The 17,271-nt window shown below is 34.4% G+C and overlaps 1 protein-coding gene across 1 annotated transcript in view; it reads left to right on the forward strand.

Moving 5' to 3' along the window:
- Positions 1–17,271, forward strand: part of LOC149527820 (kelch repeat-containing protein At3g27220-like) — an 83,533-nt gene that overhangs the window by 32,387 nt on the left and 33,875 nt on the right. Inside the window, exons 3-4 of the mRNA XM_089812092.1 lie at positions 8,676–8,905; positions 13,764–13,934. Coding sequence (XP_089668218.1) covers positions 8,676–8,905; positions 13,764–13,934 — 401 coding nt within the window. The remainder of the gene's footprint in view (positions 1–8,675; positions 8,906–13,763; positions 13,935–17,271) is intronic.

A 17,271-nucleotide genomic window follows, 5' to 3' on the forward strand; every position in this document is an offset into this window, starting at 1 on the left:
CTAGGTACTACCAATACAATCATTGAATTTTCCCAATAAAGATTGCTTGCTACATTGAACGGAAGGTTGAAGTACTGATAATTGGCATATCCCTTATTTGCTTGTTGATGCACCTCCTTGTTCCACCTTGTAGCTTTCAATGATGGTTATGCCCTAGACATGTTTTTGGCTATAAAAATGCTTCTTCTTTGCTATTCATGAGAAAACTGCCACATAAGTCTTTCTGAGAAGGTGTCTTGTAGCCTTTCGTGCTACTATCAATGTAGTTGCCAAATCCTCCCAATATTTATTGCTTGCCATATTAAAGGGAAGGTTATTGAAGTTCCAAAAATTGGCATATCCTTTATTTGCTTGTTGATGCATCTCCCTATTCCACCTTGGAGCTTCTAATGATGGTTGTGCTCCAAGTATGTATTTTGGTATAAAAAAGCTATGTGGTATGCATTTAGACATTGACGCTCTCCTTGAAATATATAGTGGATGCTAATGTTCTTTCTATGAATGGACCATGAATAAAGCCCACCATGCATTAACATGCTATAGCTTCATTTATTCTTGCTTGCATTTGAGGATTGTGACCCCTAGTTATGGATGTTGCTATGGCTTCTTTTGTCTTCTCCCATTGTAATTTTCCCTCTTTTGTCAATTCAAGGTGGACATTCATCTTTCACTTTATCTCTTTTGTGGTGTTGATATTGTGCTTGTTATTGTGATGAGTAATGCTTGCAATATGGTGTTTGAGGCAATTTATGCCTCTATGATATATATTTTGACATCTTATGCAAGTAATTGTCCCAAGTGTTGTCCTTGTACAAAATATTCCTGAGCAAGGTTTCAATCTCTAGGAGGATGAGTGCCTATAGCTGGCATTGATTGGGCTGACTCTAAGCTTGATCTTGATCTTTTTTCAAAAGCCTCTCTATTTGCATTGTATCTAACCTGCAAGTACAAAGTGAAAACAGATTTTTTAAAATTTTCAAGTACCTCCAAAATAGTCTAAATTTAACAACAATTTTAAAATTCACCATAAATATAGCCATTATTTGTTTAACATAAATTAGTTGAATTAGTATGAATTCAATATAAAGTTAAAGTTTTAAACTAAACATTTTATTCTCAAAAAAGGATAAATCAAAAAATAACTCATGTTTACAAAAAATAACAAATTCATTAAGAAATCATAAAAATGTAAAAAATCGTGATGAATTAATTGTTGATGCGTGTCTGGTGAACACAATAATACAAAATAAAATATTGAGATACCTCACCCTCTCTTGAACAAAATCCAGTGTATGCTAAGATAGCAAAAGATTATACATGTGACTTCAAGGTTCCTTTCTTGTATGGATAAGGTATGTGGCCGTTGTAATTTTCTGGTAAGTGAAAGGGTTTTATGTTTGAATCATTCTTCACTTCTTTTGCGATGCTAGCTGGAACTTCTTTATGAGATATTACAATTTTTGGGATGCTTCTTTTAATAAACACAATTGAAATGAACTGAAATTAAAAGTGAAAGGGTTAGAAGGATCCAGATCTATTCCGAAGGGCAATGATATCAATGGATAATGCTACAGTGGAAAAAATCTAAGTAACCAAGCTCTGCTTCACAAGGACCACCTACAAGTCTGCAAGAATTGGTGCAATATTCAAGGGCTAAACAAAGAATTTTAATATAGCAATGAATGTCATCATAACGAACATTGCACACTTAATGATAGAAGTTAAGCATCCATAAGAAAGACGGATCAGGCTAACTTCACATGACAACTTATAATAAGCTAGCTACCAAAAGTATGATCCATGGAAATTCATCAGACACCATTACATTTCTCCATTGAAATCAAAGCACTTTATCTAATTAATCTACTCTAAGTGAGGGAACAAGGAAACCGTGAAAGCACCATAACACTTCAAGTAACCAAGATGAAATCAGCAATGAAAACTTTATTATCTTGGTGGCTCATAGCAACAATCTCAAAATTCGCTTCTTTATAAATGAGAAGTGAGGCCTTTATATAGGTCTCAAATTACAATGGGTGGTCTAGATTGAAGCATAATAGAGGGTCCAAACTTTGCCATCTCAGCCCTTATTAGGGTTAGGGCAAGAGAGAATATGTGTCATAAATGAGCAGGGCCATATGGACCAATTAAAAAATTGGTGTCCACTCAGTAGGAGAGTGGTCAAAGACGACTCATAATGTGTGACGGTTCCCACTAAGCATTAAATGCTCCTTTGCCCAAAATAGCCTATGCCTAATTCTATTCCTTGAATGCAATGGATTTGGATATGTTGACTAGAATACTTTTAATTGGTTGGTGAAGATGACTAGGCACCATTCCAACATGCTGGGTGCCATGTGGACTTAGGTATTTTCTAATTGCATCATTTCGGTAACCAATATCCAACTTTGATTTCTATTTTTGAAATTATCTCCCTTTGATCATTTTCTTTCTTCCATCTACTTGCTTAGAATCAATCTTTTTGAAACAGATTGGACGTTCATATTTTTGACATTGGATTTATGGAGGGACTTAAAGATGTCGCCTTTTCCTTCTACCCTTGAACTTTACTTCTCAAGGTCTTGAACCTTGAATGCCTTGAACTGAATTACTTAAAACTTGGATGTCTTCAATATTGGAACTAGAATTCTTGAACATCTTCCTTGAATATCTAGAATTGGAATTCTTCTTCCTCTTTCTTCTTAAAAGCTCAGGCCTTCTCTCTCCAGAAACTCTTTCCCTCTCTTCGAAATTCATACCTTCTTCTTCCCATGATTTAAATTGAATTTGTCACATCTTTATTTTATTTTCCAAGAATTGCCTTTTTGACGTTTATCTTCATCAACATTTCTCAATCCATGGGCGCACGCTTGAAGAGGGTGAATGTTGCAATTTGGAGAGGGAATTTCCATACTTAGCCAAGTTTCATTTACTACTTGCAATTTCTTCTTTGACTATACATGATCTAGTAGGAGAAATTTTCCACCACTTGGCCTTTTTGCAATTTTCCTTGTTCTCTTCAACTTGGGCACATATTAGACATGGAGGAGAAATTTTCCAACACTAAGCCATTTTTCATCTTTCTTTGTTCTCTTAAGCGCATTTGAGACCCTTGTACTTTAAAAATTCCCCTTCTTGGGTGCAATTGGAGAACAAAGAAGGATTCTTCCATTTTGAAGAAATTCTTTGAGCTGAGAGAATTCCCTCTCCTTGGCACACTTCGAGGGCAAAGGAGGATTTTCTTTCCATAGTGAAATTTCATCTCCTTTCCTTTTTTGGATGTTTTTCAGAGACTCTCTTCAAACCTAACCATTTTTTTGGTTTTTCTCATGCCTTTCCACTTCTAGATATTTCAAGGATACTTCTAGACTTGACCATTTTCTGATGATTTGCCTCGCTTGGTCATGCTTTTGGATATAGAACTAGGTACCCTTTTCCTAATGTCCCCAGTTGGGATCTTATCACATCTTTCTCAATTAGGGTTTGAATTGTATTGTTCCTTGGTAGGTTTACTTGTTCATCTTATTAGATTAAGTTATCTTTAACACTCATATCCAAACTTATTACTAATTCCAAAGACGGAAAGAGTTGACGTTATCCAAGTTGCCTAGACACCATCAATGGATTTTCTCAAAGTTTACATATCACACCCTTAAGCCTTTCTTGATATGATGGCCTCAAGGTGCTTGGTGTTGCTGTTCCCGATCCTATTTTGAGACAAAGATCCATTTGTCGGAATTTACACAAGCCCCTCCTTGGTAAACATTACAACTTTTTTCCTTGAGTCAAGCAGTAAGTAGGTTTAAAGATGGTCTCAATATATAAGTATAAATACTTGTATAGTTAATCATAGTTTCAGGCTTCAGCATTTACCTGATACAGTATTGAATGAATTCAATAGTTTGATGATGTGATGGCATATATACATATCTAATTTAGATATGCTAATCCTTGATAGCACATATACCCTTGTTACTATATATACTTAGTTGCCGGATTCGTCCCTTGCTGCCTGGATTCGGGTTCGGGTCCATACGGGTCCGGGTTCGTCCCTGGGTTCGGTTCGGGTCCGGGCAGGGTCCTTAGTTTTGACTGTGGATTCGTCTGGGTCCTTGCTGAAGCGAACCCAGATGAACCCACAGCGAACCCAAGGCTAAAACAATATAAAAGAGTGTGTTTTTTTAATTGTTTTCTTATGCAACTCTCAAAGGAATTTAATAAAAACCATTTCACTCATCTAATCCCTTATGTCAAGGAGGAGGACGATGATATAGCAGCATATGGGACTAGCGGAACCAGTTTGGGTTCCAATGATGAAGATCTAGATATAGTTGCAGTTGGAGATGAAGCCATTGATCCCTCATTTTGTGATGATCCATTTGAACCTTGAAGGGCATTTGATACTATGATTATTGATAAACTACTAAAAACTTGTCATCTATCATCATGTTTCAATCTTTATTACTTGATGAACTAGTCTTTCTTTTGCAATTTAGTAATTCAATGTATTATTTGATGAACTAGTCTATGTTTTGCAATTTAGTAATTCAATGTATAATTTTCTTTACAATCATGAAGATAGATTAATGAGCGAGTATTTAATGCTTTTAGATTCAGGTAAAAACAGGTTTTGAAGGGACTTGAAACCCTTTGGCATTTGGCATTGATCAATGATCAAGCAACAATTGTTCATATTGTGAAATGACTTTTTTTTGCAACTATGCATGTTTCTCTTGTGTGTGTGTGTTTATATATATATATATATATATATATATATATATATACACTCACGAACCCACCCACGAACCCAAATGGGGAAATAAAAAATTGCCCGAATCCACGAACCGAACCCCGAACCTGAACCCGTCCCCGAACCCGAATCGGCAACTTAGTATATATATATGTGATACAATATGAATAACCCTGATATCATCACACTATAGAATTCAGATATAATACTCTAATACCTTCGATAGCCTTATTTGCGATCACACTAGGCATAGTCGCTGATTTATTTAGAGTATATCTTCCTTGTGAAGAGTAATACTTATATATTATATAATACATATTCCATCCTCCCTTGAATGGGATAAAATAACATCTTATTTACCGATGCTGAAATATTGTTAACGAACATGCCTCATGTCCTTTCAAGATAATCTGCATAATTATTGCTAATCACACTCTTTCAATGATTTCCAATCAGACTAGCGCCTCGTCTACTATCATAATTGATTGGACTCCAATAATTATGTATTAATAACTATCATTTGACAGACTGCAACTCATAGTTGTATCTAAGTAAGAATTGTCTGAACATATGCTTACGTATCACCTGGCCTCTTGATTAAGTCATAGCCGTGTGCATTCATGTTGCACCCCTACATTATAATGGCCGAGCATAATATATATTTATGTCAATCCATATCGATTAGATTCATACACGAATCATTGCAGAATGCAGTTTATCAAGTTTCTTCATTAGTCTGACATTTTCAGATTGTTAATCAACATTATCTTCTATCATTCACTCCTCAGCCAGTTGTGATAATGTTCAAACTTGGATGATGGTAAAGTTATTAATTCTGCTATCAATTATTCTATACTTTGCCGATATGTATTCTATCATAATTCAACATGGTAATATTAATCTCGTGATATTATTTTCTGTTTCTGTGTTGATCAGTTATTAATTGCTTTACTATTTGCTTTCAGACTACTTCGTTGATTTCTTACTTAAATGCTGTTTTTGCAACTCTGCTGATCTCAACTTCTATCTCTGACTCTTCATATCCTCCTGCTATCGAATGAGATCAGTTTCCATTTTATATTTCACTGACCGAATAATTGTATTTGGGAAGACATGTCTACTCATTCATAACACACCTTTATCTTCATAATAACAGTAGAGATTATCATTGATTTATAATATTGATTAATTTTATTTTGGTTGTTTTACATATTTATTTTATATTTTAATATTGTTTTTATTGATTAATTTCTACTTTATAATTATTTATTTATTATTAAATCCTGTCGTGGAAAGGGGATATCACATATTTTCCTCTTCCTCAACCATAACTCATTAGCTGCCAGAATGACCTGCCCAAAATAGACTTACCATATAGAGTAAGTTTGTTCAAACACAAAATTAGGCCAATCGGAGAGTGACTTTTATTAAAGTAGACACACTAAACTAGAAATTTCTAAAAATAACAATTATGTCAAAAAGTTCAAGATTTCACAGACAGTCTTTCTAAAAGATAAATTCACTGTTACACTTGGGCAAGTTCACCGTTCCTAACAAGATTCAGCAGCAGAAGGCATTCAAATCCAGACACATCCACTTCCACCCAAGTATTATAAGGGTCCGGAGACTGACTGCAAAAAGACTTGGCTCATTCAGCAAAAAGAGGGGGTCCCCATTTGCAATGGGGCAACGTTTTAAAGGTCACAACATGAGTCCAATTATTTGGAAGTAAGTTTGAAAATACTACTTAGATTTAGGAAATTTTTAACTTTATACATTTTACTAGCCAAAATATATTTAATATTTATGCATTAAAACAAAAAACTACTAACCTGCTCTTGTAATTCTTTAAATTTACCCTTCAAATTCACCAAAGTCTCCTTCCAATCTTCTCACAATGATGAAAGAGTGCCGTGTACAAAGTGAGATGGGCATGGATGATTTTAGAGGGCAGAAAATCATGTTTTTGCAACATTAATGGTGTATTTTTGGCAAGACTAATTGGCAAGTTAAAATGGCAATCTTCTTTTCTATAAAATTTGGGTACTCTACCAACTATGCACAAAAACACTCAAATTGAGCTGCACTCTTCACAAGTGGGAAAAACGTTTCAGGCATGCACTCTTCACCTTTAGAATAATGTGTATATATTTATATACATCTAAATATATAATATATATGTATATATGTGTGGGGAGAGAGAGAGAGAGAGAGAGAGAGAGAGAGAGAGAGAGAGAGAGAGTAGAACACATTCTGGGATTTTTATTCCCAAAATTACCAAAGCGAAATTGGCAACATTGCACAAAACTAAAGTTAAATATTTCTGAATTTACTTAAGCATCTTACAAAGGACAAAGATATCATGAAATTAAAAATTCTGATCAACTGTATAAAACTCAACCGTAAAAATGATTTAAAGAGGCAAAAAACTGGAAAGCAAACAAAACTCTAATATTGCTGTAAAGCACATAGACTGTTTGCTTGCTGACTCAAGCTGAGTTCTGTACAATATGGATGCTGTTTTTGTCCAACACAGTGTTCAGAGTGACTTGTGCTCAAGAACTTGCTTTAACAAACCATGTTTTTCTCCACACTCAATGAGTCAATTTATATTTTTGCCAGTTCAGCTCTTTTTCCTTTTAGCTTGTCAGATTAATAGTTTTCTTACAGCTAGTGCCTCTAATAAACCAAAAGAATGAACACTCGAGACTGGGGACCCAGCTAACCAACATAATATAAAAATACAAAAAAGAGATTCTAGAGAATCCATACAACTAGCTCCATGGCACCTCCAAGGTGCTAATGCTTACAGCTGAAGCTTGTTCTCACTGAGTATTATAGTCTATAACAAATCCAAATCCAAGAGGTTTCTTAAAGATTTTTTATTTCCAATATAAGAAATAAGAGTTTGAAGTAGGGGGGGCTAACATTAAATCTCACTGGACATCTGCCTAATCACAGTTCCACCTTTACTAAGCATTCCTCTGTTTTTGCCATTCTTATATATCAAGAGATTAGGCAGGTGCACATACTATTGTATTGTTTGTACAATGTCTTTGTGTAACATCTTTTGACCATATCTCCACCAAAATGCTCAAGGATATAGCAATAGAAAGGCAAAGGCTATCTGTACGAAATCATAAACTGTACAAGTCTGTATTTTAAATAAATTCAAAGATCTGTTACTCCAAATTTTGTATTTACAATAAGATTTTAATCTTTACATCGATATAGTACAATGGATCACACACATTTCTTGGAAGCTGAAGATTCTCTTCTTGTTGTCATTTTATTGTGGAGTTGTTTTGAATTTCCTTTCTATTTTTGTGTTTCATTGTGATTACATTTGGTATCAAAGTCATAAAACTAAAGCAATAAACTGTATCCTTCAGGGCAGATGCACCAAGGAGTTAATTTTCTTTACCCTCCGTGAGCATTATCATTTTGTCTCGTTTTCTTTCTTTTATGTTATATCCCTATTCAGAAAGCAGTAGAATTTGTCATCACAGTCCTGAGGCAAACAAAATTCTGGTCCTTAAAATCACGTTGACAATTCCCTCCTCCAAATACAGTTACAGTTTGTGACACAGATCCTAGTATATTTTAAAAATAATTCCAGCCCAACATGGACTACAAATAATATTTTCTAGGCTAGAGAAACTGATTTTTAGAGAAAATAAATTTCTCTATTGGAAGTCAACCACTCCTAATAAGGATAGCCAACATTTATTGCTTTCATTTGTGCTTTAGCTTCAGCTCTTCTTTGTTTTGGTTTGATAGGCTGGAATCTATACTTAGTGAGGGCAATTGGTGGCACTGGAGTTTGTAGTGATTTGAGCAAATATTTTATTAGAATTGAATAAATTTTCTCAAACTGTTTATTTTGTTTTTGGAAGTGTAAGAGATTGCTGCTATTTTAGTGCAGGTACATTCCCATGTTGACATCTATAATTTGACAGACAACACATGGGGAGGTAAATTTGACATGCCAAAAGAAATGGCACATTCACATTTGGGAATGGCAACAGATGGACGCTATATATATGCTGTAACTGGACAATATGGGCCACAGTGTAGAGGTCCAATAGCCTTGAACTTTGTGTTGGATACGAAAACCAAGAAATGGTCTAGGCTGCCTCCACTTCCTGTACCAAGGTACACGTGCTTTTTGAGTTATTTATTTTTATAAGCTCCCTTATTTTGTTAGTTTAAGGGAATTCTCAGGCCACAGAATGATTTATCTCTGTTAATTGATCTGTCTTTGTTTTATAGCTTGGAAGTGTATGTTGGATTAAATATTGGTGATGCCATGATAGGATGTATCAATATTAGAATTACATGCATATACTTATATTGTAAAGTTTTGCAGAATATACCTAATATTTTATTTCAAATTGTAATGAATGTGCCTGATAGCTATGTTCTTTGAATTTTGTAATTCTGAAAAGTTCTTGGAATCTTGGAGTTCTCTTTATTTATAATCAAGCAATAGTGCTTGGCCATAATTTCCAATTGGAGACACATGCCATGTATAACAAAAGGTGGGTACTTAATTTAGTTTTAGTTTTGTTCGTATATAGCTGCCATGAATGATCTCTTCCTCTATTTAAATCTCTTGAGGGAAATCAATTTACTTTAACAATATCTTTAAATTTAGTTTGCTTTGCATCATCTTGTTAGACAATTCAGGGAAAGATCTCAAGTCTTTTGTTTCAGTTCAATCGAAAAGATTGTCAATTTTAAGGAGGTAACCCCTGAGGAAATGGAATTTTCTCTACAAATATAGCATAGATTGAAAAATTGTTATGATCTAGGTTGTATCTTGGGTGAAAAGTAAAGTTATATTCACTGATCGCAGTAAGGGTATTCAATTACGTGTCACAGAACAAGGCCATTTATATATCATGATAATGTCTACTAGTTACAAAAATTGTTATCATAGAGATCATAACAAATGTGTGCCATAAAATCTTGTCAAAGTTACAAATAATAATGGTATCCACAGAACTTCAGCCAAGCAGTTGCAACAAAAATCAAATTACGAAGTGTCTAATGGTGTTAAAGGGATCAACAAAGACTCTTGTCTCAATGGAGGAGTTACAAGTATTTCCATTCTCGAAGATATTGATTTGGTTGTGTGGATAGTTGGCAAAGACTAGTCCATGGCCAAGTGCAATGCTGATACCTCACATGGAGGGTACTCAGTCTGAGTTGTGCTCATGGTTTCTCAAGAAATTTGCCTTTTTTAATCCTATGTACAACCTAGAACTGTTTCTATATTGTAGTAAAGTTCTGTTTGGGTTCTTCTTTTTCTCCTTTTTTGGAGAAAATTTCTGCTATCCATAATATTTTAGTTCGAAAAAAGAAGAAGAAAAGAAAACACATCACAGATTTTTAGATTTTCAAATTTTTAGCTAAGATCACAAAATGTGCAGTTTTTTCCTTTAAAAAATGCTAAACTCCTTTGGGGAACGCAATAGATCTTTTTTTTGTGTTTAAGATAAAATCCAGTGTTCCACCACCTGTTGGGGATGCGGGGACAGGTTTCCGCAACAGCGGGGATGAAGGGCCTAAGTTTAGGGACGATGGGGTATGGTGAAAGAAGGGTGGCCGGGGGAGGTGCCGATATACATATAATACTAGAAAAACTAGCTATGAAAAGTATGGTGAAAGAAGGGTGGCCGGGGGCGGTGCTGATATACATATAATACTAGAAAAACTAGCTATGAAAAGATTTATAGGACTTAAATTTCAATGAGACATTGACAAATTAGTAAAATAGGAAAACTGCAAATACTAAGATATGATTTTATGTATCAAATATGTCAAAAATGACTGCTCATTATGACTCATATTTTATGGATAGTGATATTGTCATTCACCACTGATATACGGAACCGTTATAAATTGAAATTAACTATATATGAAAATGGAATTGGATAATGCATTGTTGGATAAATATGACACTAGCACCACATGAATTGTAAATATCGGAGCACCAACATAGAAACCACAATTCTGATTTTTGTTTAGGCAGACAGCATAATCAGCAATAATGTAAGTATAAACACCAGTAAATTGCCCATATTAGGTTTGCAAATGATCTGAAAATGTCCTTCAATTAGTCAAGAATATATGTATATATCTGTTTCACTTGCAAAGATATATAGGAAAAAGAAATTAAAAAAAAGACACTTTTTAAACGTCTAGGGATGGGAGACTTTAGTTCCCAAGCTCCTTACGGCACTCTTGGGCATCCCTGAGACGTCCCAATGATTCCTGGCCGTCCCCATCTGTCCTAGTGCCAGGACAGTGGGGGGATGCCCCGTTGCCGTGCACAAGTTTCCATCTCAGGAACTTGGGGCTCTGGGAGGGGACATGTCCCCATGTTTCACTGATATTCAAATCATAAAAATAAAAAAAAATGTTTTTAGTAAATCAAGGAAGTATTTTCCAAAATATAGACTATGGGACAAGTAATATATGAGTAATGAAAATGTCATAGGAGTTATAAAGAATGTTTTCATAGGAGTATGGTGAGTCACTGAGGGTTGTTGTTGGGGGATGTGGGAGTTGCTAATCTCAACAGAAATGAAGAAAATAAACAATAGAGGATTTATAAAGCTTATTGTATGTCACAAAGCATCACGAAGAATAATTGAGGACATACCTAGCATCTAAGGTGTCGTTGGGGTTATCAAATAGATTTGTCACAATGAGGGTGTTGCAAGCTTCTTCTATCTCAAATTCAATATTTACAAGACATAAAAAGGATTAAATCCCTATAGTACAAGATGCCTTGGAATGGTTTTGTATATGAAGGAAGCCAAGAGCAATTCCAAAAAGCATTGGGGGCTTTATAGATCACAATAGATGTCATAAGGAATCACAAAAAAAACAAGGGAGCTACAGGCATCTGCTATTTATCAGGCCAGGAAAGTTGACTGCAATACAAATCATGAATTGTATTTGATGCAAATCAAAAATCTGAAAGTTACATTACATTTTTAATGTACATATTTAACAGTCTAATATGACAGTTCAGTTCATCTTCTACTATGATTGTTCCAATTTCCTACCGGTGAGTTGTAATGATAATAAACTATTATAATCACATTAGTACTATACTACACCAAAAATCAGTATTTCCATGAATGTTCTATTCCCTACTTGATCTGCAGAGATTGTGAGACCAAGCATGGCTTTGAATTTTTCAATTTTCTCTCTTATAAGCTATATTTGTTGAGTACATCAGCTGGTTGATTTGCACTTTGACAATATTTGATTTTTACAGTGCTACTAGTACATGATGCAAAAGTATATTGAATTTGGTGTTAATGTGCTTGGTATTTGTTGTTTCTTGCCATTTTGATTTCCAAAGTATTGTCAACTATGAGAGGTGTAGATGAAACCCTTTTCTCTTAATCTTCAACAATCCGTGTGAGCCATAATATTGTCTTGGTTGCCTTTGAAGCTGCCAGATATTCTACTCATGCTGATGAGTTAGTTGGCACAAACTTCTTCTTTGACTTCCACGAGATGATTCTCGACCCTAGATGCATTAGGAAACTTGAAGCGAATTTCCCATTTTCCAAGTCACCTGCATAGTCTAAATTTGAATACTCGGCTAATTTGAAGTCTATTGCCTTGGAGTATGTGATCCCATAATTCTAAGTTCCTTTCATTTACCTAAGAACTCTCTTTTCTGCTACCGTGCAATTTTCTTTGAGTTGCTATGTCATTCTAGAGAGGACTGTAACAAAAGAAATGTCTGGCTCTGTTGTTGCATAGGTTAAACTTCCAACAAACTATATACTGTGTTCTATTGTTATAAAATCCATGGTGAATTTGTGAGCTCTTTTTACTCCGGACTTGAAGTCAAACATAATTTCTTTACACATGTGCATTAAGATGAACCTGTGCACGTGCAAGTATGTATTAGCAAGCATCGGAGTGCCATGGCAATCTAAAATGTTGCTGCAAGGAAATCATTTTTAATGAACCAAACATTTAGCAGTCACATGTTATGATGTTTGTATCCTCTTGCTCATAGCCACGAGTAAGTTGAAATAACCATAAGAGAGATTACTTATACATTATGCAGATAACCCAGCATTATAATGTTTGATGTTTGAGACTTTATCACATTCTATCTGCTGCAAAAATCCTATCTTATAGTGCACAGTGATGATCAAGCGTATATTTTCTCTCTAGATCATTTGTTTCTATTATCATATTCCATTTGTAGATGTGGTGGAAGGCCTAATAAACCTACTTGTCAACAATTAGCAGACAAACACCATTAAATGTTTTGAATATAGGCTGATCCGGACCTTTCCTTACGAGGCATTTGAGCTTAAGCTTTGTTTTCTCAAGATTGGATTGTAGCCAGGGGGGGTTTTAGTAAACATAAAAGAGGCCTCGTTTGTTACGTAATTGCTAGATCTTTGGGACAGTCACAAGCAAGTAAATTGTTTGGGGAGTCTTGTTCTTGATTTGTACAAGAGTACTAGGATTATCTTGTGAGAATTGTTATATTTCATTTGACGAGTTCACTGCTTTTCTCTTGCTCTCTGTCAACCTACATATATGTGGTACTTTTGACACAGAATATAAAGGAATGAATCATTTTCAAGGCAAATTCCATGTCCTGCTCCATGCACATTTCTCCATTTTCTAAATCATTGTCTTATTTACAGTTGCATCTTAGTTTCTTGTTCTTCTTTTTTTGCTGTTGACTGCTCTCCAATTTGAAGTGGATGATTTTCTCAATTCAACATATATTTATTTGTAATCTTTGATTCCCAGAATTTTTATTTTTTAAATCATTTTCTAATGCCTTAAGCAACTGGTGGAATCTTTGTTTGTTGGGTTGTTTTATTCACATTGACTGTATTTTGTTTCTTTGGCTGTTTCATATCTCAACTATCTTTTTGCAATTTAATGTTTAAAAATGTGTTGGGAATATCCCACTTTTTATTTATTTATATTGAAATTCTATGGGAACTAACAGATATGCTCCAGCAACACAGCTTTGGAAAGGAAGATTGCATGTCATGGGAGGTAGTAAGGAGGATCGTCATGAACCTGGTTTAGAGCACTGGAGTATTGCAGTCAAGGATGGGAAAGCTTTGGAACTGGATTGGCGACCTGAGATACCAATTCCTCGTGGTGGGCCACACAGGTATTTAGCTTCCTTTTCATTGAATCAGTATGGAATCAAAACAAATACATTCCTGTAGACAATAGATTCTCTGAGTTGTGGTTGATGTACTTATGTTCACAACCTCACATCAACAACAATGCTGTTGCATTGGTAAATGAAGTTCTATTTACAATTTTGTTTTAATAGTTTTTCATATTCTAAAGATTGAAGCTTCAAAAACCTGGAGACAGACAAAACAACAAAACAAAACTAATAGAGCTAAGTAATCACTGTAAATATTTGATTACGGAATAGTCAAACAACCAAATCCTTCTGTGTGTGATGTTTTGACCCTGGTTGACTTCTCAATTTTTCTGTTCTCATTGGGTTTGTGAAGGAGTCAGGTGGCCTCATCTTTGTTAGTTTAATTAAAAGGGGACATCACATTCTAAGAAAGACTTTTATGGCTATTTATTGTCTTTCGATTCTTCCCACAATCTATAGAGACCTGAGTGTCTTGATAAAGAATTCGATGGTCTCTTTTATGCAAATAAGTTGACCAACTTAAAGTCTCTTTATTTGTGGACCATGCATATCTGTGCCTTTGAATATGATAAAAGGATCATCTATGGCATGGATTGGTACCCAACCCTTGGAAGTTTGGAACTGTATGTGTGTGGTTTCAACATGAATTTTATTGAGTAAATAAGTTGATTGTTGGCTCCTCTAATGTACACTGAAATTTACACACCCTGAATGATTGTGCAAGTCATTTGAAATTTCAATCTTCCAGACCTAAGCCTTCTTCCAAATGTACATGTGCCATCCTTTGTCTGCACAACTTCTATACCACATGATTTTGTTTAAGATTCTTTGGAAAAGAAAGTAATTTTTCTATGTAAATTCAGCCAGCTCTCAAGTTTGTTTATTTTGCTACCAGTTTCCGGTTTTTGTGTGGTGTATGGGTACACGCTGGGGCTAAGTCACAGGGTTCGCCAGATTTCATCCATGAAATTCGAAATGTGGCGAACTTCAAAACTCTGCTAAACAATTGTAAAAATTCGTCCCAAAATTCGTACGGAGGAAGGGCGCAGTTTATTTAAATAAAACATATTAAATAATCATTTACTCAGGGCCTTTTCACGTCAAGCAGCGATGAAATGTCCATTGGCGAATATTTCTTAGATCAGGTTTTAGTGTTGAACGACATGCATGAACATACCAACCGCCAACCACAATTTTTTTTTGCTGCCCGTTTCCATGTCGAATGGCGCGGAAAAGATAATCTGCATAGGAGCTCATGCTCTGTCAATGGAAATATTCTTGTTCGGTAGGCATAAACATCTTCGGCTCCTCTTTTAAAGTTTTAAATTTAGCTCGACAGGTTAAATGGTCGTCCAGTTCCCTTTGAACTTTAAATATCTAGATTAAATTCAAACATTTAGATTTAATTTAAATATTTAGTTTTAATTTTTAAGTTTTGTTTTGCTTTAAATTTGTTTTAAAATAAATTAATCTACCTTTATTATGTTTTAGATTATTAGATTTTTATTTGATCTGTATTTTATTAAATATATTAAAGTTTAATATTTTAAATATTAAAATTATATAATAATCTAATATAATTGTTATTATAATTAGTAATTACTAATATTTAAATTAAGTTTTTTAAATTTCATAATATGAGTATGTTTGAAATTTATTTATATTACATTGAAATTTAACATGATATTTTTTATGTTTTAGATTTAATATTTATATTTTAAAAAGGAAATTTATATAAGACAATTTTTTTTCGATTTTTTTGGCCTCGCCAAACTTTATTCTTATTTTGTTGTTGTCGAACTTGAATTCGAACTCGAACCTTGTGACATAGCTCTGGGGGTTGTCAAAGATGAATTTGGAGTGTACCTGGACAGTAATTCTGTACTCAGGCTATAACCATGGCAAATTGGGTCACCACAGATCCAATTTTTAAAAACAATCATAAAGATTTTGTTTTGTCTTAGCCATAACATCAGCTAGCTAACCTAACAACGTTAAATAAATTGTATGTTTTAAAAAAATTCTGCTTTTTGTTTGTTTGTTTTGGATTTTGAATGTCTAGATAATTTTTGTATGAGCATGCTCAAGGTGTACTGAGCCTGGTCAAAAAGAAGATGGTGAACTTCCATATAGACTCCCAGAATCCAAACCTTGACCGGATTCTGAATATAAACCAGAAACTTAGGTTTGTGTTGAACTGTATGAAAACTATTTTATGATTTAATAATGCTTAATCAAAGAATGCTGCATATTCCCATTGATCTCACAATATTTGTCACAGATACATAACATTCAGATGGCTAGAGCAGTGAGGCTGATTATTATTTCATACATGCAAAAAGGAATATCTACTGAACAATGCCCTTAATATGAAGTGAGCTTTTAAACCTTAACATCTAAGTTACCGATGCTGGTTCTGATGCTGATGCGGGTGCGGGATTCTGATGCACGGATGTGCAAATTTTTTTAGGGGGTTTTGGATGCGTCTATATACATATTGTTTTAGTGTATGTATATATGTATTATGTATGTATGTGTGTGTGTGTGTGTGTGTATGTATATGTATGTATATGTGTGTGTGTGTGTGTGTGTGTGTGTGTGTGTGTGTGTGCAAAGAAATGCAAGAAATATGCAAAAATAAACCATTGTGTGTGTGTGTGTGTGTGTGTGTGTGTGTATGAAAAGAAATGCAAGAAAAATGCAAAAATAAACCATTCCTTATCATGATACTTCACCATTGATAGTAGATGCTTGCTATGATTGAATTCTTCAAAGCAATCAATTGATAGGTCTGACTTTAACAAATTATATCAGTCTCTCAAATACCAATCACTATACCAGAGTTAAGATTCTCGAAATCAGTACCATAATCTAGCTCAGAACAATTTCAGAATTGCAATACAAAACTTCAGCACTTCTTTATTGTGTGATAAAAAATAGGGCTCACCCAAAAATACTGTTAGATCAAAAATAATTAAAGAACTGCACATAAACTCTCAGAGCTGAATGTATGATCTCTCTCAAAGAGACTGTCACGCTACAACAACCCGATGCATGAAAACCATGTATAAATGATAAATCTCAATGGCAAAGAAAAAGATGACGCTTTGCAGCTAAAGGGTTGCTCGTCCACTTCAAGCAATGACGGTTACAAAAACACATGGCAAGGAATAAAATATGAACGGTTATCTTCGTAAATATTAAAAAGGATCATCAATGAGAGCATGGGAACTATTACTTAATTTTAACTCATTTTAAAATTCAGTTCTGAAAATCAAATTTGTATTTGCTGAAGAATACTTTTCATTTTATATTTACAAAGGAATAGAAA

Source organism: Cupressus sempervirens, unplaced genomic scaffold, assembly GCF_028749045.1.
Source record: "Cupressus sempervirens isolate cs-2001-9-10 unplaced genomic scaffold, ASM2874904v1 CseChr00s100002_03, whole genome shotgun sequence".
Taxonomy (NCBI): Eukaryota; Viridiplantae; Streptophyta; class Pinopsida; order Cupressales; family Cupressaceae; genus Cupressus; species Cupressus sempervirens.